The sequence below is a fragment of the Rattus norvegicus genome, chromosome 7 (assembly GCF_021556685.1).
Source record: "Rattus norvegicus strain SHRSP/BbbUtx chromosome 7, alternate assembly SHRSP_T2T, whole genome shotgun sequence".
NCBI classification, from domain to species: Eukaryota; Metazoa; Chordata; class Mammalia; order Rodentia; family Muridae; genus Rattus; species Rattus norvegicus.
The window spans coordinates 80,484,289-80,506,133 of NC_141540.1; the positions used below are offsets into that span (position 1 = coordinate 80,484,289).

Sequence of the window (21,845 nt, forward strand, 5' to 3'; positions counted from 1 at the left end):
CCAACACTGCCTTCTTGCTTTCGGAAGGAAGCATTTGGAAGTTTTCCCACTATGTACAGAGTGCTTCCTCGGGAGCCAGGAGATCACATGTCTTGTAAGTGTGGAAAGAGGATGCTGGGAAATGTCTACCACAGTTGATCATTTTTACAGTGAGGGCAGGACTTATGGTGGGTTAGGATTTTAAAGGTAGAAGTGGTCAGAGTTCGCCTTATTTACCATATTGCTATTACAGAAACATAGGATGGGTAAGCAACTTGTCAGAACACATAGCTCGACAGTGAGAGAAGATACCTATCCCAACTAGAGAGTTGACCACAGCATTTCCTACCCTTGTGTCTGAACAGTAGTCCACCAGAAATTCATGTGCATAAAGCAAACAACAGACAGCCTCTTTGAGATGAACTCAGGTCTATTTACAACAACTTTACCCAGGACCACCATAAGATGTTACAGAAGCTGTCAAGGGATGGTGTGGATCCTGTAGGATGTGGACAGATTTTGCTGTCTGACAAGGTAAATGTTGTGGTAGTTCTCTTTGGGTGCCAACTCTTAAAGTATTCACAAGACTGGGGATGGCTGCACAGTTGAGAGTCAGCACTGCTCTTACAGAGGACTGGAGTTCTATCCTTAGCATCCATGTAGGGCAGCTCATAACCATCTATAACTCCAGCTTCAGGGAACCAGTGCTCTCCTCTTGTCTCCAGACACCTGCACTCATGTGCACATGTCTTTACACAGAAACATACACAATTAAACATAAAATATAATCTTTATAAAGGGAAATATCTGGGTGAGCTAAAACCTATCTAAGCGCAGCTGTGATCCATGACTAGAACTCCTTACTGGACTATAAACACACAACTTTACAGTGACTGTCTCCAATTGCTGTTATTGTGTCTCATAAAGAAGATACATATTTTAACAGAAGGGAGTCCTGTTAATGTGGCAGTTTGCTCAAACTGAACTTGAGATCTGTCTTGACATTTCTCCAGAGACAAGGATGGCAAATGAATGCTCAAGAGCATAATACTATCAGTCACTAGACAAGGACAAGCAACAGTGGGATACTGATCACAGTGACTAAGCTTAAAATGACCAACCCTACTAAGTGTTGGCAAAGACACGGAGCAACTGAAGTGCTCACACGGCTGGTGAGGAGTAGCGAGTGGTGCAACCACTTTAGAAAATGCTGCCATCTCTTTAACAGTATATTCGTCACAACTACGTGATCAGCCTTTCAGATCGCAGGCATTTCTAAAGCTGTGGGGACACAGCACCATAAAGACTTTCAATCATGTGCTCACCACAGTCTTATATTTAATCCCTCAACATTGGAAACAGCCCAGATGTCCACCAACAGATTTGTGGATAACAAGTCATGATGTACTCAAATGAAGGAAGAATATTAGTAATCAAAAGGAATAAAGGTTTGATACATGCAGTACAGTGGGCAAATGCCAAAATAGTTGCGGTGTTAAGCCACAACTTGAAAAAGGAGAGACTCTATTGGGCGGTGGCTTAGTTAAGGTTTACTGCTGTGAACAGACACTCTGACCAAGGCGACTCTTATAAGGACAACATTTAATTGGGTCTGGCTTACAGATTTAGCAGTTCAGTCCACTATCATCAAGGCAGGAGCATGGCAGTGTCTAGGCAGGCATGGTGCTGGAGGAGCTGAGAGTTGTATATTTTGTTTGAAAGGTAAACAGGAGAAGACTGGCTCTGAGGTAGCTAGGATAAGGGTCTTAAAGCCCATGCCTACAGTGACACACCTACTCCAACAAGGTCACACCTCCTAATAGTGCCACTCCCTGGGCCAAGCATATACAAACCATCACAGGGGTTTAATCTATCAAGTTCTGGAAATGTAAACTATTTAGAATAATGGAAGACAGATGAATGGGGCAAGAGTGATGATCAGTTGTAGGGGTGTCCCAGTGTCACATAGAAACTTTAGGAAATGATGACTAAGCTCACTGTCTTGATCATGTTAATATTGTGGACATATGCAAGTGTGAAAACATCATATTGAACAACTGAACATGTAGTTTGTTATATGTTAATTATATTTTAATGTATTCCAAAGTGGTTTGACCAGAAAAATATATACACAAGAGAAAGCAGCCATCTGAAAGGATCCATACTGTGTGATTCCAAATATTTGATGTCTGGAAAAGCCAACACCAAGGGACAGAAAAGATAAATGATCAGAGGGAAGGTGACAGCAGAGAGCAGAGCACTTGCCAAATATTGGGACCATTCTGTGTGGAGCTACAGTGGCACACACACACACACACACACACACACACACACACACACACACACACACACGTTATCTGTACACCCATTGGCTGACAGTGATGATACAACAGTGCTGATTTTAAGCGTAGCACATGAACCTTCTAGTATGGGGGCAGATTATATATGTGCACGGACAGGGATGTGTGCAAATCCTTCTTATGTTATAAAGGTGGAAATTACTCTACATGGATGTGCATATAGAGTTGGCTAGTATAGACAGAGTGGTTTTTACTTGTTTGCTTTTTGTGGTACTGGAGACTGAATTCAGAACCTTGAACATGCTGGCAGATGCTCCATCACTGATTTACATTCCCAGTTCCTTCCCTGTTCTTGTTCAGGTTCCCTTTCCTCTTCTTTTTCTTTTTCTCCTCTTCCTTCTTCTTGTTTATTATCACCACAGTCACCACGACCACCACCACCACCACCACCACCACCATCATCATCATCAATCATTGCTGTTGACACAGTCTCACTAAGATACTCAGACAGAATGTGTGACCCTCAGCCTCAGCCTCCCAAGTAGCTGGGACTTCAGGCCTCTTCTACGAAGGCAGATTTAGAAACTATATATAAAAATTGGGATATTCGCTCCCTCATACATCAGCATTCTGGGAGCAAAGAGGATCAAAGATGCCACCAAGGACCCAGAATTTCCCATCATTCAGCTTTGTACTATTGTTCCTGTACCACATGTAAGTGCATTCAGGTGCGGTTGGACATATCTCTTCCAGGGCATATCATTTTAAGAAAGAGAGAAACTCTTCTACAGGCTCCTCCTCAAATTCCCTGTGAGTCTTGTCGACCACAGTGAATCTCATGCCCATGGTCTGCAAAGCTGGCTGGGGCAAAGGCTGGAGCAAGGGAAAGGCTTGGCTGAGCATTGCTCAGGCGTGCTGGAACTCTCAGGGCTCTGCGACTTTTCTCATGTTCCTTCAAGAGAAACAAGTTCCACCTGGTGAACTTGTCTCCATCCTTCTGTGATGTTGCTATCAGTGTGGAAAACATCTGAGAGGAACAGTTAAGGGAGGGAGGAGTTCTTATGGACGAGTTTGAGAGGGTCTGACCAATGGTTCACTTGCTCCATGGTAAGCAGAGTGTCCTGGTGCAGGAGCACGTGTTGGAGGCTGCTCTCTTCATGACTCTCCAGAAGCAGAGCCAGAGAGGGAGGGGACAAGGCGAGACACACTCTGCAAAGACACATCCCTCATCCACAGTCCCACCATCTTCTATCCAGAGAGGGAGGGGACAAGGCGAGACACACTCTGCAAAGACACATCCCTCATCCACAGTCCCCCCATCTTCTATCCAGAGAGGGAGGGGACAAGGCGAGACACACTCTGCAAAGACACATCCCTCATCCACAGTCCCACCATCTTATATCCAGAGAGGGAGGGGACAAGGCAAGATACACTCTGCAAAGACACATCCCTCATCCACAGTCCCACCATCTTCTATCCAGAGAGGGAGGGGACAAGGCGAGACACACTCTGCAAAGACACATCCCTCATCCACAGTCCCACCATCTTCTATCCAGAGAGGGAGGGGACAAGGCAAGATACACTCTGCAAAGACACATCCCTCATCCACAGTCCCACCATCTTCTATCCCCAGGAGGATTCAGAAAGCCTCCTGCCCTCACCCAGAGCCTTTCTATACCACATCAATGTCTCTGTGCTATAGCTCAGAATTCAAATGTTTCTTAATGGCCCAACAACTTGGTCCTCATCCACGGAGCTATTAGGAGGTAGTAGTCATTTTGAGAGGTAGCTCTAACAGAGAGCCTTAATAGGTTATGAGGTCTTTATTGTAAGACTAGTCTGTTCTCTTTCCTCTCTCTTTGTTTCCCAGCTTCCTTGAGGCAAACAACTTCTCCCATGTATTATCTCATCAGAGGTCCAATAACCAACCATGAATCTGAAATGTCCAGAGCTGAGTCAAAAGAAACTACCCTTAAAGTTAGTAGGGGGAAAAAAGCTGACTCACATCTTCTATCTAGACTTCCTTATATGTCCAAGTCTTGCTGATCAGGGGACCTGGGAACCTAACACAGGGACAGTGCACAGTAATGCTTCAAAGTGTACTCCACCGAGAGAAAAAGCAGACGATATCCCGGTGTCAAAGGTGGCACAGGATCACTTAGTGGCGTGGCAGAAATCACTAGGACCTGTAAGTGGTGGAATACAATCTTCCACAGCAAATCTCCCCAGGCAAGCCCAGTTGAGCCCGTGGTCCAGCAGTGCAGAGGAGGGACAGAGCCAGGACAAGTGGCATCTGGTTCTTCCTTCAGCATGGGAAGCATTGCATGGCCTGTTGGCTCTGCAGGAGAGACAGACTGTCATCTGCAGGAGAGACTGTCATTGCATGGCCTGTTGGCTCTGCAGGAGAGACTGTCATCATTTAAAGTTGAAAGTTGCGATCGCAGGAGACCGCAGGCCTTCCAAAGACACCCTGTAGCTATCTTCACCCTCCGAGGAATTCCTGGGCTGAGATGAACCTGGAACCGATTACATTTCTACAGCTCAACATGTCTAAAATGGCATAGCCTCCTAGATGGTGGGAGAAAAAAGAAGGCTGCTCCTGACTCTTGGATCCTACAATAATTTTCACGATGGCATCTCCTCGCTGGCAGAACCCCAATGAGCTCCTTGAAGCCCAGAGCCTGATCCAACGCTGTGGAATCAGAATGGACTCTATAGAGTTGCCCTCCGTGTCTTGCTGTCAGAAGCTGTTAATCTGAGGACCGAGGACGGATACTGCTGTGCACTCTAAGTCACTAAGGATCACTGGAGCTGACCTGGCTCAGAGCCACAGCTGGGCGTAGTTTTCTTATTTTCTAGAGTCACAGGAGCTTGATCTAGAGTCACAGGATCTTACAGCTTGAGATGTCCACACTCCTTTCCTCTACTCCAAGTAAAACCCACTTGTAGGGGTCTTTAAGGTGGAAGCTCACGTGGCCATTTAGTCCTACTCCAAATCTTGGGAATTTTGAGGGACTCTTGAAACTCCCTGGAGGCACTGGAGAGTCATAATTAAAACTGCTCCAGACTGCCCTGAAGGAACCCTCAATCTGTACCTCTTCCCTTCCCCGAGCATAACAGGATTCTAGTGCCTTTTTGCTGAGAGACCTGGAAACATCCTCCACTTTCTTCCTTACTTCTTCAAACAATGCCAACCCCTTCGCTGTGTGCACTGTCTGACAGGGTACTTCCTGTACCAAGCCCCTCCCAGTATTCACTGCGCTGGTTCTTCCTTTACAAAGCCTTTCCCAGTGTTCACTGTTTGCCAGGCTGCTTCCTGTACCTTCCCCACCTCCACCCCTGGTCTTCCTACTCCTCCTCCTCACTCCTGGAACTGCTCCCCTCCGAAGACTCTGCCCTTCCTGGCTCTTGGATTCACCCCTCTAACTTTGAAATGGCTCTTCCCAAAGCATTAAAGGCCTAGTCTCAAAGATTGGGGCCATCCCCTGCGTCTTCTCTTTCTTCCCCGCTCATGACTCCTCCCTCAGATCTTCACTGCTAGACCCTCCTCACTTGGGGCCCCCATCACTGCTTTGGATCAGTCCTTCCGGGCAGGAAGGGCCACATGTGCCTCTCCTCAACTTATGGTGTTTCTTCTGCCTTTCCGTGCTGGCTCCACTCTTACCAGTCAATCCTCTTGACTATTTACGTGTGCTCCTAGCTGGAGAGCCCATCTTCCCACGCCTCAGCTCTCCCAGCAGGAACTCACCGCTCAGAGGCAACTGGCTCCAGAGCTTTGCTCCAGGAAACCCGGTTTCTAAGTGCAAAATGGTCTCCTAGGGCCACTCCTAGTAAAGAGAGGGACCTTTATTCTCCCACCTCCTGTCCCAATAGGGTGCTCTTCAGAAAGTCCATTTACTCCGTAGTTTCAAGTTCAATGTGACCCTGTTGTTGGGGAGGCCAAATTGTGCTGTCTGGCTAATTCTTAGTTTCCTGTCTTTACCCATTACATCCTGAATTACATCAGAGTAAATGGGTGTCTTAACCCGACAACCTGAGTCATTGTTTCTATTCGTAAATGGCTCCAACAGAAAGACCAGGATACCTCTGTTCCTTTTCTTGCTCTTACCCAGCTACTAAACAAAGAAACCTCTATATTTTATTTTTCTTTTCCATTTATGCCAGTCTGGTTGTGCTTGTTAATTCTGTATGTCAATTTAGCTAGGTCATTACATGTAGTGTTTTGGCCAAACATCCTAAATATTATCATGAAGACATTTTTAAAAAATGAGATTGACATTTGAATCAATAAACTTTGCATAAAGTACCTATCAAAACGGCAGACCTCATTTACTCAGTTGAAGAATAGAAGACTGCTGTCTGTAAGGAAGAGATAATTCTGCAAAGAAACCACCTGTGGCGGGGGCTCCAACGTCAACTCTTTCCTGACAGATGAGACAGAGATGCACGGTCTCTGAGTTCTCTCTCACACTTTCAACTTGCCCTTGACAGACTGAATTACATTTAACTGAATCGAAATGAACGAAACTCTCAAAATTTTAGTAAATAAAAAATATTTGTGGGTGCAGATTTTGGAATTACAAATCTACAATTAAATGAACCAATTCCTTAAACCTGTCCTACCTCCAAAATATGTGTATATATACATATGTATATATATGTATGTATCTATAAGTAGATACATATATATACATATATATGATATACGTATATACACATATACATAGTAGGCAGACACATATTTGTTTCTCTTATAAATTACGAGCCTTTTAAAATCAGAATTTGGAATTTTATTTGGTTTTTACATCTCTCAGTGTCTCAGCATCTGAAAGAGTTTCAACAAGTACTTATTGATCTATCAGTTGTATCAAAATGAATGATACTTCCAAAATTTTAAGGAGACAAGAAAACTGTTGGCATTGTTGAAGAGTCAGGATAGCATATGTGAAACAAATAAACATTTTGAGAAGAGAGAAAATCGATAATTTAATCAGGAGACTAATTGTAAATGTCACTTATTGATATATGGGTGTGTCTTTGAAATATTGCTAAGCTTGTAAATGCACATGGGTAATAACTTTGAAAATAAGACTTGATACCTTGACATTTCTACAGCTTTTCATTCTTTCATATGACAACATTTGTTATTAGTAATAATTTTTAAGGCAACATCCTTTCCAGTGATGCTTGAATTTGCCTAGGAATTGTAAAATTTAAGCTTTCACAGACATATTGACTAGTTTTATATGAAGTTTTTGCGACTTCTCTAAATCCCTTGAACAACAATGATCTTTCTAGTCAGAGAGCTAAATTTCTAAGCTGATAAGTTCTGTGTGTAGTCTTGAAGCAGCTACTAGGCTTCAGAGCTTGGGCTCATCCAGAAATCTGACTTTTCAGCTGTGGATGGGGTCTGAAGGTGAGACCAGTCTGTCTCTCCCCATGGCTGGGGTGAGTAAGGAGGAAAGGGGAAGAAAGAGAAGGGGAATCCTCATTTCTACAACTCATTGTATTGAAAACATCCTATTACAGTATTTCCTAGCGCTAATGTCTGGAACGTCGTCTGAGGAAAGTGCTAGAATGAAACTCGGGCTTCCTTCATACAGTTTCTACCCTTGATGACATTAAATAACTTAGTCACATTGTGGAGGAAATGAAGAGAGATTGATTCAGGGTGATGTGGTCCACCTTCTCATGTCTGCTTCCCCTTTCCCTGACCCATATTAAGCCTCCTGAGCTTCCAGAAGATCATATTTTGTGCTTGTGGAGGAACCAAAGAGGAACTTGTAAGTAAACTTTCAAAATAATCTTGCTTCTAAAATTGCTTTCAAAACAACGTGCTAGTAAACCGGAATCCAGCCCCACAACCAGAGAGTACTTTAAACCGGTCTTCTCCCTCAGCCATTTGCCTGTGTGGTGAAGGAACCGGGAGACAGCTTTTCGGGGCTGGTACCTGGCTACTCAGAAGCTCTGGGAAGGCTGCTGTGGGGTGCCCTGCTGAAGGCACAATAGTGTCTGTCTACCTGGCTTGGGAAGAGTGGATCTCTGTGGCTTGATGCTGGCTGTGGTGAGCGTTGGGGCTGGTCTGTGGGGTTCACTGCGGCCCAGCTTGGCCAGCGGTGAGCTTCCCAGCTTTGCAGCGCACCGTGACAGACCGAACTGTTCCGAACTTGCTACTCTGTTTACCCCACAGCTTCTATTAATCTCTCTTCTGTATGAAGGCCGCCTTCTTGGAGAAGGCAGTTGCTGGCTTTCCCAAGGCAAAAATGACTAAAGCAGAGGGATGAGGAATTCGTTCCACCTCAGAAGAGGCTGCAGCTCCTGCTCACGCTATTTTGGCAGCCTGAGAGAACAGCGTGTTCCCAACCAAAAGATAAGCTTGCAAGAGCTTAACAGCAAGCAAGAAAGAGAGGGAATAAAAAAAGAAGGAAGGAAAAAAAGCAAGCGGACACCTTTCATTCCTCCTGTGTCCCACTCACAGGGCCAAGCTTTGATTCTCTGCCTCAGAAGTGGCTGTAAAGAGCTCAGCCAGGCATCTGTGGCCAGCATTCATCTATCACCTAGAAACCACTGGGCCAGCAGGGACCACGCTGAGGGCCCAGCAGGTGAAATGACCTATCAAAGGCCACATGGCCTGTGTAGGCAGATGCAAGCTAGAGAGCAGGCCTCCTGTCTCCGTGCCTGGAGCCTTTTTGGAAATTTCACTCTGCCATTTGCAGGAATTTCTTTTCAAATGACTTTCACATCATGTGCAGTCCCAAGGAAAGCTGGAGGCAGAACTAGCTGAAGGTATCCTGGCAGAAAGGAGAGATTGTCCCAGTGGGTGAATGTTCCCTCAGGTGTCTGCAGATGAACTGTGCTGGCTGAGTTCAGACCTTTGGATTCTGTGCAGAAGCAGGGTCAGAGTGAGCTGAAAAGTGTTCTGCCAGCAAGAGACACAGGAGAGCATAGGCTCCTGGCCTTTCTCTTTCCATCCTCAGAGGAGCAGCAGGCCTACTGTGTGCCTCACCGGGGATGTGTGACTTCCATCTAGAGCACTCTAGAGCACTCTCAGGGTGGACCACTTGCTTGCAAGTTGTTACGATTTCATGGTTCTATGTGTTATAGTATTTGACCGCGCCTTGTGTCTGAAGCAAGATAGGAAATGCACTTGCACATTGAAGTTTGATTTGTGCTCAAAGGCTGGTGCTCAGGAATAGGGGTGTTCCTGACCTCCAACAAAGTGGGCAGAGTGGAGTCTGGGTATTGAATTGGGAATTCATGCACTCCATGTCAGGCTGTGATGATGCACTGAAACTTAACATGTGTGAGTGCATGCACAATATACACACACACATGCACACACACACACATGCACACACACACATGTGCACACACACGTGTGTGCACACACACATGTGCACACACGCACACTGACACAAGACCAGAGAAAACCACCGCAGCTGTGCTTGCTACACATGTCGGGTGAATGGGAAAGGCTGGTGCTTCTGTTTCTATGGCAACAGCTCAGCTCTGCATGAAAGCCGGTAAACATGGGCTCAGGTTAGATGCACAGGCTGCATATCTCTGCAGGGCACTAGGTTTGGCTCAGGGTCCTCACCCCAGCTCTGTTCTTTTCTGTTGCCTCCCCCCACACACTGTGTGGAACTCCCCAGGAACATCATCTTAACCCTTTGAAAGGGAGGAGATGGCATCTTGGTGACTCTCTGCTGTAAACTGTAGCTAAGGCTTGTCTGCTTGGGGCATGATGCAAACTGTAGGCTAGGGATAAAAGCAAGGTTGTGGTGCTTACGCTTGGAAAATTGCTGCTGTAAAAGCAAAAGCGAGAAGCAGGCTCTTTATGTTGGAGAGACAAGGCTGTTGAGTCAGGCAATACACATTATTGATAATGGAAGCAAAATGAAGAGAAATGATAGGTTAAAGGGATCAAGTAAGCTTTTAGAAGCTGCCAACAGGAATAACATAGAGGATGAGGGACTTGGTCTGGTAAACAGAGAGCGAGGGAAGCAAACAGAGCTCAAAGAAATCCCAAGATACAGAGACTAGAAATCAGCTTAGAGCACACTCAGACTAGCCCCAGGAACAAGAGGAAGAGAAGTGGTCCTGGGGTGTGGCTGGGAGGTGGGCTAAGGCCAGAAGGGGCAGGAACACTGGAGGAAGTCGTGAGCTTCAAGGTGCAAACTGAGTCCAAGGCCAGCCAGACTGAGCCAATGGCTTTAGGTGAGGTGGCACCCAAAGAAAGGTGCAGGAGGGTGAGCCCAGTGTGCCCAGTGTGGCTGCTTGAGGGAGTGTGCTCTCTAAGGTTAGTGAGACCTACAGGTACCAGTCTCACCCAATGTGACTAATATCCTTAGAGCAGGGAAAGGTGACTGCTGAAGAGAGAGAAGAAGCTGATTTAAGAGTGGCGGGGGCTTCACACTGATTAAAGATAAATGAAAAGGAGAGGAGAAAGACAGAGAGGAGAAGGAGAAACCAGAGAGCCCCCTACCTCCTCTGCTACATGAGGACACACAGAGAGGAAGCAGCTATCTGTACAGCAGGAGGAAAGCCCTCACCAGAACCTGACTCTGCGCAGCCTTGAACAGGGTCTTCCAATCTCCAAAACCCAAATAACAATCCCTGCTTCTCCCTAAGGCGTTTTGTTATGGTGTCCCTGCCTGACCATGGCATGCACATCGGAAATTTTTACTCTGAAAAAGAAATGGCTTGTTTTGCTTGATTTTCTGCTACTTGGAAAGGAGAGAATCAGGGTATCTAGCAGAATGGTGGGACCCACCCTGAAGCAAGAAGTCACTGAAGTCGACTGCAACCACACAGAGCCTCCTAGTACCAGGAGAAGGGCACACACCCAGCTGCAGCTCAGCCTTCCATGAACGTGCATGTCCAAGTTCAAGTTCAGAAAATAGAAAGTCTTAATTTTCTGGGGAAGTGCATGATGGTCTAGAAGTGTGTTACAGAATGGTCTGGAAGTGTGTTAGAGGATGGTCTGGAAGTGTGTTAGAGGATGGTCTGGAAGTGTGTAGAGGATGGTCTGGAAGTGTGTTAGAGGATGGTCTGGAAGTGTGTTACAGAATGGTCTGGAAGTGTGTAAAGGATGGTCTGGAAGTGTGTAGAGGATGGTCTGGAAGTGTGTTAGAGGATGGTCTGGAAGTGTGTTACATCGTCAGGACACATCACCTCCAGGGAATGGCAGTGTGTCTGGAGTTTTTCTTCTTAAAAGTTTCAATAGGGGGCTGGGGATTTAGCCCAGTGGTAGAGCGCTTACCTAGGAAGCGCAAGGCCCTGGGTTCGGTCCCCAGCTCCGAAAAAAAAGAACCAAAAAAAAAAAAAGTTTCAATAGGAAGGATCAGGTAGGTCATCTGCATTAGGGAAAAGATAACCTGAGGGTAGGAAGAAATCAAAACCATACTTGGGGGAAAGGGAAAGGCAGGTTCAAGGTCAAGGCTCAGCTTAGTCCCTTGAGATGCACCCCGAGAATGCCTCCCTGCTTTCTCCTTGAAGGTTTCGTGTCTTTGGGAGACATCTTGTTCTCAAAGACAAGGAGTGTAATGGTGGAACTGTTCCTTGTTGAGTAAACATGTGCCTCTAACAGAATGAAATGGCAGCCATAGATCTCATTTAATTGATATTAGATTTTATTGTAGAATACTCAAATTTTAATGTGTCTATAAATCTGTTTCATACTTCTGGAGGAATATCTGTATTAAGAACATGCTGTACAAGAAAAAGGCAAGGGAAGGAAGAAATGAGCCACAATATACATTATTAATATTTCAGCAGACAGGAAAAATTGGGACCTCGTACAGGAAATTAGAAACAAGTGAAACTGGGTCTTCTCATTTGGTTAAGGATAAGTCTGCCGATTGGGGACATTCTTACCTCACAGGGTCGACCTTTTGGATGAAAGAGAGAAAAAAAACCAATGAATAGACAGTGGAAACGGAAGTGTGATACTTGGATCAGCTCTTGAGTAGTCACTGGCAGTAAGTGTGGTGTGTTTCCAGGAGGAACAGGCTCGAACATCAGTGTCCTGTCCCCTAGCCCAGAGTTGCAAAATCTAGGCAGGATGCAGAGGTAATGGCTTGCTGGAGGCTCGCTCCAGCTTGCTGTGAATTCCACTGTACTGCCCACTCTGCACGAAGGCTGGCAAGTTTCAACAAAGGTTCATAGCTTCAGCTTCTTCTGCATAAGATGCAAAGCACTTTTGCAGCAGGGGATGTGGAGGCTCCTTGCAAAGCGTTCTTGACATAATAGACAATTAGTGCTAACTTATGTATCAGTCAGTCAGTAACAGCATGGGACCAAATCTTAAAGCTCTAAAATTAATGGCAAAGAAAGTCCATAGGTCTGTGTCTAAGGAGACACCATTCCTACCTATCCACTGCCCGATGTCCACTAAGCCCTCCTGGGTAGGGGCAGCAGAAAAATTTCAGGAGCTCAGACCCCATTGGTGATATTGGTCCTCTTCCTTGGGGGCCATGTGCAAGCATTGTTCACCGACTGAGAAACGACACAGCTCGCAAGAGTAAAGAGTGATGGTCCTTCGTGGTCTCCACCCTGATCTCCTTTCTAATTCCCCTTCCTTCTGATGCAAGAACAACCTCCTGTGGGCCATCTTCATTAAAAAATATTTTACTTTGTGTGTGTGTGTGTGTGTGTGTGTGTGTGTGTGTGTGAGAGAGAGAGAGAGAGAGAGAGAGAGAGAGAGAGAGAGAGAGAGAGATGAAAGATGGGAGTGTGGTATATATGCTCCACATTGCTATGTAGAGGTCATAGGACATGTCCGTGGAGTTCACTCTGCCCTTCTGTGTTTATTTATGTGTGCTCCAGCTATCAAAATTCAGGTGTCCAGGTGTCCTAGTTAGGGTTCCTATTGTGGTGGCAAAACACCATGTCCAAAAGCACCTTGGGGAGAAAAAAGTTTATTGCAGCTTACATGTTCAAATGACAGTTCATCATGAAGGGGGGTGGGGCAGGAACTGAAGCAGAGGCCATGGCTGAGTGCTGCTTACTGGCTTTCTTCTATGGGTTTCTCAGCCTGCTTTCTTCTTATACCACTCAGGATTACTGTCCACAGCGGCCCTGCCCCCTTTCATGGATTAGGTGTATTCATATCAATCATTAATTAACAAAAATGCCCTACAGGATGGCCCACAACCAATCAGATAGGGACGTTTTCTCAACTGATGGTCCCTCTTCCCAAAAGACTCTAGCCTGTGTCAAGCTGACAAAAACAAAACAAAACAAAAACAAAAATACAACAATAACGACAACAAGCCACCGTGTTTACCAAGCCTTTACCCGATGAACCCACCCAGCTTGCGGGCTTTACACCTTTGGGATACTGATTTCTGTGACGCTAGTCTACGTGACAGTGGCCATTGTGGGGTGAGTCTGCAGTGCTCCTGCAGAGGCTCATGATTTGAATTTTAGTCTCCAGATGGCCACACTATTTTGAGAGGCTATGGACACTTAGGGGCTGAGCTTGGGGAAGTAGATCACTGGGGGAAGAGTTCTTGGGGGGCATATTATCTCTCCTCACTCCCTGTCGCCATCTATAATTTGTCACTCTCCTCTGCAAACGCCTTCATGGTTCCCTGATGTTCTGCTCAAAATCCTGAGCCCAAACAAGTCTGAAGTCGCCCAGCCCTGCACTAAAATCCCCTGCCAAGTTGCTTCTGAGGGTCCCTCTTCCCAAATGACTCCAGCCTGTGTCAAGCTGCCAAAAACAAAGCAAAACAAAAACAAACCCTTAGGAATTTCGTTGCATCAGTTTAAAAAAAAAATCAATAGGTACTGCCTGTCTTCAATGTAAGAGTTTTCTCCACATGTTTTTGCCACTAGAATCCATTCGGAATGGAAGCTCTTTATGTCCTGCACTGGAAATTTATATGTGTTTCCTCTGTCTTAGTTCTGCCTTTTGCTAACTGCACTCAGCCTGAGCACAGAATCAGATCTTCACTTCTGATTCTCTATTCCTGTCCTACAGCGGCCACCCGCGTTTATCTTACCACACCCAGTGTAACACGCTGGTTCTCACAGTGTTAAGCTGTGCCATTGATCCTAACCCATAATCCTTCCATGAGAATGAACATATTTGAGAGTGTTTAAAGGCTGTGCAGTGTCCCCCATTAAATCTCATGTGTTTGTAGGTGTTCTTGTGTCATTCAGGAGTTACACTTACAAGATACAATTTCACTGGCTTTGAGATAGAGGAAGGAGGGGCCATGATTCAGAGAGTGCAGGCCCCACTCACCAAGGAGTTGACTGGCACAGGAAAGTAACCTAGTTCTCCTCCTGATTCTCCCTGAGGATCACAGCTCTGCCCACCCATTTTAGACTACTGACCTCCAGGAAGAATTCTAAGAATGGACGGGTGTTTCTTTGACAGAGTGAGTCTGTGACAATTTGTTAACATGTTAAAGGACACTAATTACCATACTAATTGCCATAGGAGCAGCAAAGGGTAGAGCAAGACCTAAGTGTGAAGAACTGAGTCACAGTCCTAAGGTGGGGTGTGGGCGTTGCTGCCACATTTAATTGGCTAAATCATGAGGCCAGCCTAGACCCAAAGATGCACAAGCACACATCCCTCCAGTTGTTACTGTTTCCATTTGCTTCTTTGGTTAGTTTTATCTGGAGACAGGATTTCTCTATGTAGCCATGGCTGTCTTGGAACTTGCTCTATAAGCCAGGTTGACCTCAAACTCAGAGACTTGCCTGTCTCTGCCTATCAAGGGCTGGGATTTAAGTTGTGTGGCACCACCTCCTGTCATCATCTCACATCTTGATGTGTTATTTTTCTCCCATTTACTGATGGGACTCCTACTGGGAAGGAATATATATATATATATATATATATAATACACACACATATATATTAATGTTTATACATATATGTATATTTACAGCTTGCCTACCATCTGATTTCTAAGTAATTTTTGAACTTGCTTTCCTTTTATTTCTAGGGACACAGGGAGCATGGGGCTCTGGGCCTTGGGCACCAGTGTATTCCTAAGGCTTTGGGGGACTTATGTGTTCCCAGGAAGCACTGCCTGGACAAACTTCATCCAGCATTTGGGAGTTTGCTGCTTTGTGGCTCTCCTTTCGGTAAGCCTCCTCTCTGCAGCCCTCTACTGGGTCTTGCCATCCGCTGCCTTGCTCTCTGCTGTCTGGATGGCCACTTGTGTCTTTCTGTGCTGTTCCAAGCATGCACGGTGCTTCATTCTTCTGGCCATTGTCTCGTGTGGCCTCCGTGAAGGGAGGAACACTTTGCTTGCGGCTGGCACTGGGGTAGTGATCTTTGGACACGTGGAAAATATTTTCTCTAACTTCAGAGGTCTCTTAGACAGCATGACTTGCAACCTAAGGGCAAAGAACTTTTCGACACATTTTCCACTTTTAAAACGCTATATCGAAGCCCTTGAGTGGATTTACGGCCTCACCACTCCACTGAATGTACTTGATGACCTTGTTTCATGGAACCAGACTCTGGCGGTCTCTCTTTTTAGTCCCAGCCATGCCCTGCAGGCTCACATGAATGACACCAGAGGAGAAGTCCTGAGTGTCCTGCATCGCATGGTGCTCACGACAGAGCTTCTGACTTCTGTGGGCCAGAAACTGCTTGCCCTCGCCGGGCTTCTGCTCATTCTAGTCAGCACTGGCCTCTTCCTGAAGCGATTCCTGGGCCCTTGTGGCTGGAAGTACGAGAATGTCTACATCACCAGACAATTTGTTCTGTTTGATGAAGAGGAGAGGTGCCAACAGCGGCCCTGTGTCCTCCCGCTGAATAGGAAGGAGAGGAAGAAATACATCATCGTCCCGTCTTTGAAGCTGACTCCCAAAGAGAGGAGAAACCTTGGGCTTTTTTTCCTCCCTGTCCTGACCTATCTCTACATGTGGATGCTGTTCGCAACTGTGGATTATCTGCTGTATCGGCTCATTTCCTCCGTGAACAAACAGTTCCAAAGCTTGCCAGGGCTAGAAGTTCACTTGAGACTACATGGAGAGGTAGGGGCTCACCAGCGATTCACTGTGGTGTAGTGGGGCTATTTATGGGTGCACCTTGCAAAAACGCTGGAGCATCCAAAGTCAGACAGTGTCTTCAGATTCCTGCTGCCTGGCACATAGAAGGAGCCCAATCGGATGGGCTAAAATAGGTCCCAGAGATAGAATATAACTCTGTTATTTTACTATGGCTATTATAACTAATGGTCATAAGCTGGGTGTCTTAAAACAGCATAAATTTATTCTCTTTTAGTTCAAAAGCAAGAAGTCAAGATCACTATCGCTGGGCTGAAGTCCAAGTGCTTTGGCACGGGCATCTTCCTTCCAGAAAGCCATTCACTCTGCATCATCTGGTTTTATTTGGCCAGCAGCATTACTAGGCTTGTGATGGCATCGCACATATCTCTCTGTGCATGGAAAAATAGCTATGTCCCTCTCAAAACAGGCTCATGGTGTCATTAAGGTGCACTAGGACAATTTCTCCATCTTGAAGAGTCTGACTTAATGTCACTGCTGAGACTTTTCTCTTAGACAGAGTGTCACAGGTTTCAGGAACTGGGACATTATATTGTTTGGGGTCTTAGAGTCAGCAAACCCCGGAGTGTAGGAATAAATTTGTGTTGGGTATTAAGCTTTGATTTCATTGGTTACGTCTCAAGGGGTGTATACGTACCTACCAAGCAGGGTTTGGGCCTTGAGTTCCTCTTTCCGTCAAGACTTGAGCAGACAGACTCCAAACTCTTCTGACTGAGAACTTTGTTTTGTAGCCTGAGTCCTTACCAACAAGAAGGGTTTCAACCACAGTAGTGGGATGTGGAGGAACCCATTAAAATGCTGTCCATAGGGGTTGGGGATTTAGCTCAGTGGTAGAGAGCTAGCCTAGCAAGTGCAAGGCCCTGGGTTCAGTCCCCAGCTCTGGAAAAAAAAAATGCTGTCCATAAACACCTTAGCTTCTCTTCTTACACAACTTCAGTCAGTGACTATCAACAACATGTGTCTCTTTGGTGTGTGTGTGTGTGTGTGTGTGTGTGTGTGTGTGTGTGTAATTGAAGAGGCAGGAAGTGATGCTTCTGTCCAGAATCCTCGGAGAACCCACTTTGCTTGGATTAGAGTGATTTTTCCAGCTCCCATTCCAAGTAACACCACTGTGCAGCCAAGTCTAAGAGCCCCCTTCTAACTCTACCACCCAGCCTCGATATCCCCCAGAGGCTTCAGTGAGAATCTTAGCCACCCAAAGACTTTGTCTTCCTTGGACCTGGTACTCCCATTTTGTGTGTGGGAAATCTGTTTTTTTCTTAGCTTCTCTCCCTTCTCTTGGCAGCCATAGACCAACAGGGAATGCTAGGGTTACACCATATCTTTTCTCTTTTCCCATTTTCACAGGATCAGGAAAATATCAGACACTTGCCTGTTTTTATAACATTGAAAATTATGAAGCTGAACCAGGTGGGAGGAAGGCGAGGGGACTTGCTGGAGTTAAGTCCTGATAGACCACTGTCTCCACATGTCTGAGTTGTCCTCTCTTTGTCAAGATGTTGGGGAGAATGGCCACTCTGAACCTCACACTCTCGCTCTGCTTCTGGGTGCCTCAAGTTCTGCCCTTCCCCTTCCTCTGGTTTAGCACACCAAGTCTCAGGGCTCTTGCCCTCCAAATCCTGAGCTGCTCCTTAGAGTTGATTACTCTGAGCTCTCTGCTGCCCCTGAAGAATTCACTTAATTATAAGGTTCCCTGTTGCTCTAGATATTTGGAATGGGCAGATAATGGAAGACATGCTTTAAATGATGCTAAATAAGAAGCCTAGAAGCAAAAGACCTCTCTCCACCTCGCTCTCCTCCACCTCACTCCCCCCACCTTGCTCCCCCACCACACCCCCATCTCACTTCCCCCCACTTCCCCCCACACCCCCCACACAATCTTCTTGTTTTCCCACTCGCTTGTCCCCATTTCTCTTCTTCTGGTTCTCTCGTGTATTTCTCTCTCAGCCAGTATAAAACATCCATGCTTATTTGATGAATTTTCACTGATTTGGACTGGAGTGTGTGTGTGTGTGTGTGTGTGTGTGTGTGTGTGTGTGTGTGTCTGTTTATGTTTGTGTTCATGTGTGCATGTGTGTGTGTGTCTGTATCTCTCTGTGTATCTGTGTTTACCTGTGCATGTGTGCCCATGAGTGTGTCTGTGTGTGTGTATGTGTGTGTGTGTTTGTGTGTGTGTGCATGCATGCATGTGTGTCTCTGTGTATGTGTGTCTGTGTATATGTCTGTCTAAGATCTATCTTACCATAGAATTCATCCTTAAACATTGTTGAATAGCAGGGATATAATACTGTCTAGGCCATGAGGATTCCACTACAGAACTAACTGTAAGAGACCACTGTGTACTCACATAACAGCAGCTGGACGTTGAGTGCTGGGTCAGGTCTGAGTACAAGCCTTCTGTGACATCTAAGCTTTCCTCTGCTGAACAGGGACTGTGCCAGCAACTTGCCTCACTCCATGTGACTGGCAATGCCCTGCCCTTTTCCCAAGATGCCCTTGAAGGTTTCTCACCTTCTTTGCTATGGCAGATTTGAGAAAGAGAAATCAGACAGGAAGAGAAACAGTGGTGTAAGGCTTTGCCAATATGTCTTTTATGCTGTTGTACAGTTTTAGACAAATGGTTTAAATAAGGAGAGTGGGAAGTGATCCAAGTTGAGCTTGGATGGGTGAGCAGTGTAAGTAAAAGTACTCATAGTCCCAATTTGGTGAGGGCACCCCATGGGTCAGGTACTGGACTGCATTCACTTTCCAGGACAATCCAGTAGCAGAGCCTCCCATCCACTGCAAGCAATATCATCCCAGCAAGTTGTTTACTTAAGAGAGGTAAACATATTCTAAACCATTGGGGTCTCATTTTGGATATTGCCTGGCATTTTGAAAGAGTGAATATGTCTTCTACACCGCCCCGGAGCAAGCCTATACGAAGTGTTGACTCAATCTTTCTGAAGCTCTGACTCCCAATTGCAAATCCCCAGTTAGATTTCTAGACTAAATAGCTTCTTCCCAGACCGAACACCCGCTGCTTTCTCATTGCAGGACTGCTCATCGCTGACTCGATCGATGTGTTTGTTTCTTCCATCGCATTAAAAAGCGTGCATGCCTCTGCTCTAGGGACTGAAATCTCCATTTAATTGTAGACTGAGACTGTCTTTTTAATAAAAGGAGAAGAGAGCTACCCAAATGTTTCCCACTGCTTCAGCACACATGCGACTTGGCATTTGTAGAGAGGTCCCAGGTTTGGTGGTAGGTCTAAGATACAAGATGATTGCTGGGTGCAGATACATTTATTTGTTTGTTCGTTTGCTTATTTATTTTGAGAAGTCATTTACTTCTTGGCCCTAGGGCTCTGTGGCACTAGGGTGATAATAATTTACTGAGTATTCCAGTCAGTAAGGTTAATGCCCCATCCCCAAGGTGTTTAATTTTCACTGGGAGCAGTTTATTCATGGGCAGGATCTGGTCCATTAATTCCTGCTTTACCAAATTAGAAAACAAATCCACTGAGAGACTAAATGACTTTTCCAGGTCAGAGGAGAGAAAGAGCTGAATCAGCATGCACTCTCCACTCGGGTGGCTGAGCTGGGTGGTTCAATGTCATCTTCTGCCTTTTGTCTCATTGACTGAACAACTGGTTTGTTCTCTAGCCTTCAAACCCCTTTCTCACACCCACAAAGACCAGAAAATGCCTCCTCTAATCTCCTCCAACAAGACCATTGAGTCTCCCTCAATGATGTGGGTCAACATGCCATCCTAAATGGAGATGTCATATTCTGAAATGGAAGAATTTCCCCTAACTCAAAAGATTGATGGAATCTATGATTTGGTGTCTTAAAATCTTTTAACTTTGTGGGCTGATGACAGTAGTTTGTCCTTACTTGAAGCTTTAAAGGCTGTGTAACCAACCAATTCTCTCTTTCATTTGAGCTGACCCCCCATCTTTTACTTCCTTTGTGTGCCCTAAGTAAAAAACCAAGAAAAAAATCCATTAAAAATGGGTTTATGGTTACGTGTGTTAAAGCCTTTCCAGAGCCTACCTTTTCCACAGGCATCTGGTTCACCAGGAAGAGATTGAGCAACCAACTCTGTTTGATAGAGTTTCTCCACAAACCCACTTTGGAAAACACTTACCTTTACAGAGAAAAGTCATCCTTTCTTCTCTGTCCCAATCATAATGTATACAGGAAATTTTGATAGACAGCCACATCCTCATCATCAGTTTTCTGAGGCAGATTTCTCCAGGTAGCCCCAGCGTCCTGGAATTCACTCTGTAGACCAGGCTGGTCTTGAACTCAGAGAGTTCATCTGCCAGCTTACAGACAGCTACTTTAGATCAAGCTCTTTGAGTATTTTCAGGAAAATAGTGTGTTTCAAGAAAGTAGAAAGACAGAGAAACGGGACAGAGTGGAAGACGGCATATATATTGATTGTTTTACTCTTTCATTTTAGAAACAAGGAACTCACGGAGTCATCCACGATTCTGCCTTTAATATATCTATGTTCGAACCAAGCTGCATTCTTAAACCACGGCTCAGTGTGTCTCAGACTTGGGTTCCTCTTAGTATTATTCTCTTAACGCTGGTGATACTAGGATTGTTGTCTTCTATGCTGATGCAGCTTAAAATTCTAGTGTCAGTCTCCTTCTACCCCAAAGTGGAGAGGGAGAGAATTGAGTACCTCCATGCAAAGCTCCTTGAGAAACGATCAAAGCAGCCATTGGGAGAAGCTGATAGGAAACTGAGCCTGTACTTTAAAAAGGTAAGGCCAAGGTGGTGCTGCACTTCTAATCAAGCTAAAGCTCAGTTTGAGAGCAAACCACACTGGATTTCAAAGCTTTCCACAACCTTACCTTAGGAGTTCAACTACAGTATGACTGAGTGACCCTGCTTTGTAGTTGGCTATTGGGAAGATGTTTTGTTTTGTCTATTGGAGAACAATGGCCAATTATTTACCTTTCTACACCAAAGATAAAGTAAAAACACGGAAGGAAATAGCATTTAGTAAACTTTAAAAAATTCTATCTGTCTGTCTGTCTATCATATATCTATAATTATATATCTATCATTATCTATCATGTATCACTCTATCTATCATCTATCACCTTATCTATCTATCTATCTATCTATCTATCTATCTACCACCTATCTATCATCTATCTACCTTCTACCTATCTACCTATCTGCCTCTGATATACACTACTGGTTTTATTAGGCTTATTTATCTGTCTGTCTATCATATACCTATAATTATCTATATATCTATTTATCATTATCTGTCTATCATTTATTTATTAATGAGAGAAAATAAGAATCTTCGAACAAGTCGAAGACACAGATCAATAGGAGGAAGCACTTGTGTCTAGAGGGAGAAACTCACTCTTGTGTCGAGCATGAGAATCATTCACATTGCCACTGTCAGGCACCTACAACACACACAGCTGGAAAACAGTTACAGCCAATGAGAGACTGGGAAAGCCCCCAAGGATATTTTCTGTGTCTTTCAAAGTTTATAGCAGTGGCATTTGAAGTG

The 21,845-nt window shown here is 45.2% G+C and overlaps 1 protein-coding gene across 5 annotated transcripts in view; it reads left to right on the forward strand.

Moving 5' to 3' along the window:
• Positions 1-7,911: 7,911 nt before the first annotated feature.
• Positions 7,912-21,845, forward strand: part of Dcstamp (dendrocyte expressed seven transmembrane protein) — a 33,077-nt gene continuing 19,143 nt past the window's right edge. Inside the window, exons 1-3 of one of the 5 annotated variants that reach the window (XM_087555306.1) lie at positions 7,912-8,062; positions 15,245-16,286; positions 20,766-21,074. In XM_087555306.1, coding sequence (XP_087411432.1) covers positions 15,258-16,286; positions 20,766-21,074 — 1,338 coding nt within the window. In that variant the 5' untranslated portion in view covers positions 7,912-8,062; positions 15,245-15,257. 5 annotated transcript variants of the gene reach the window in all.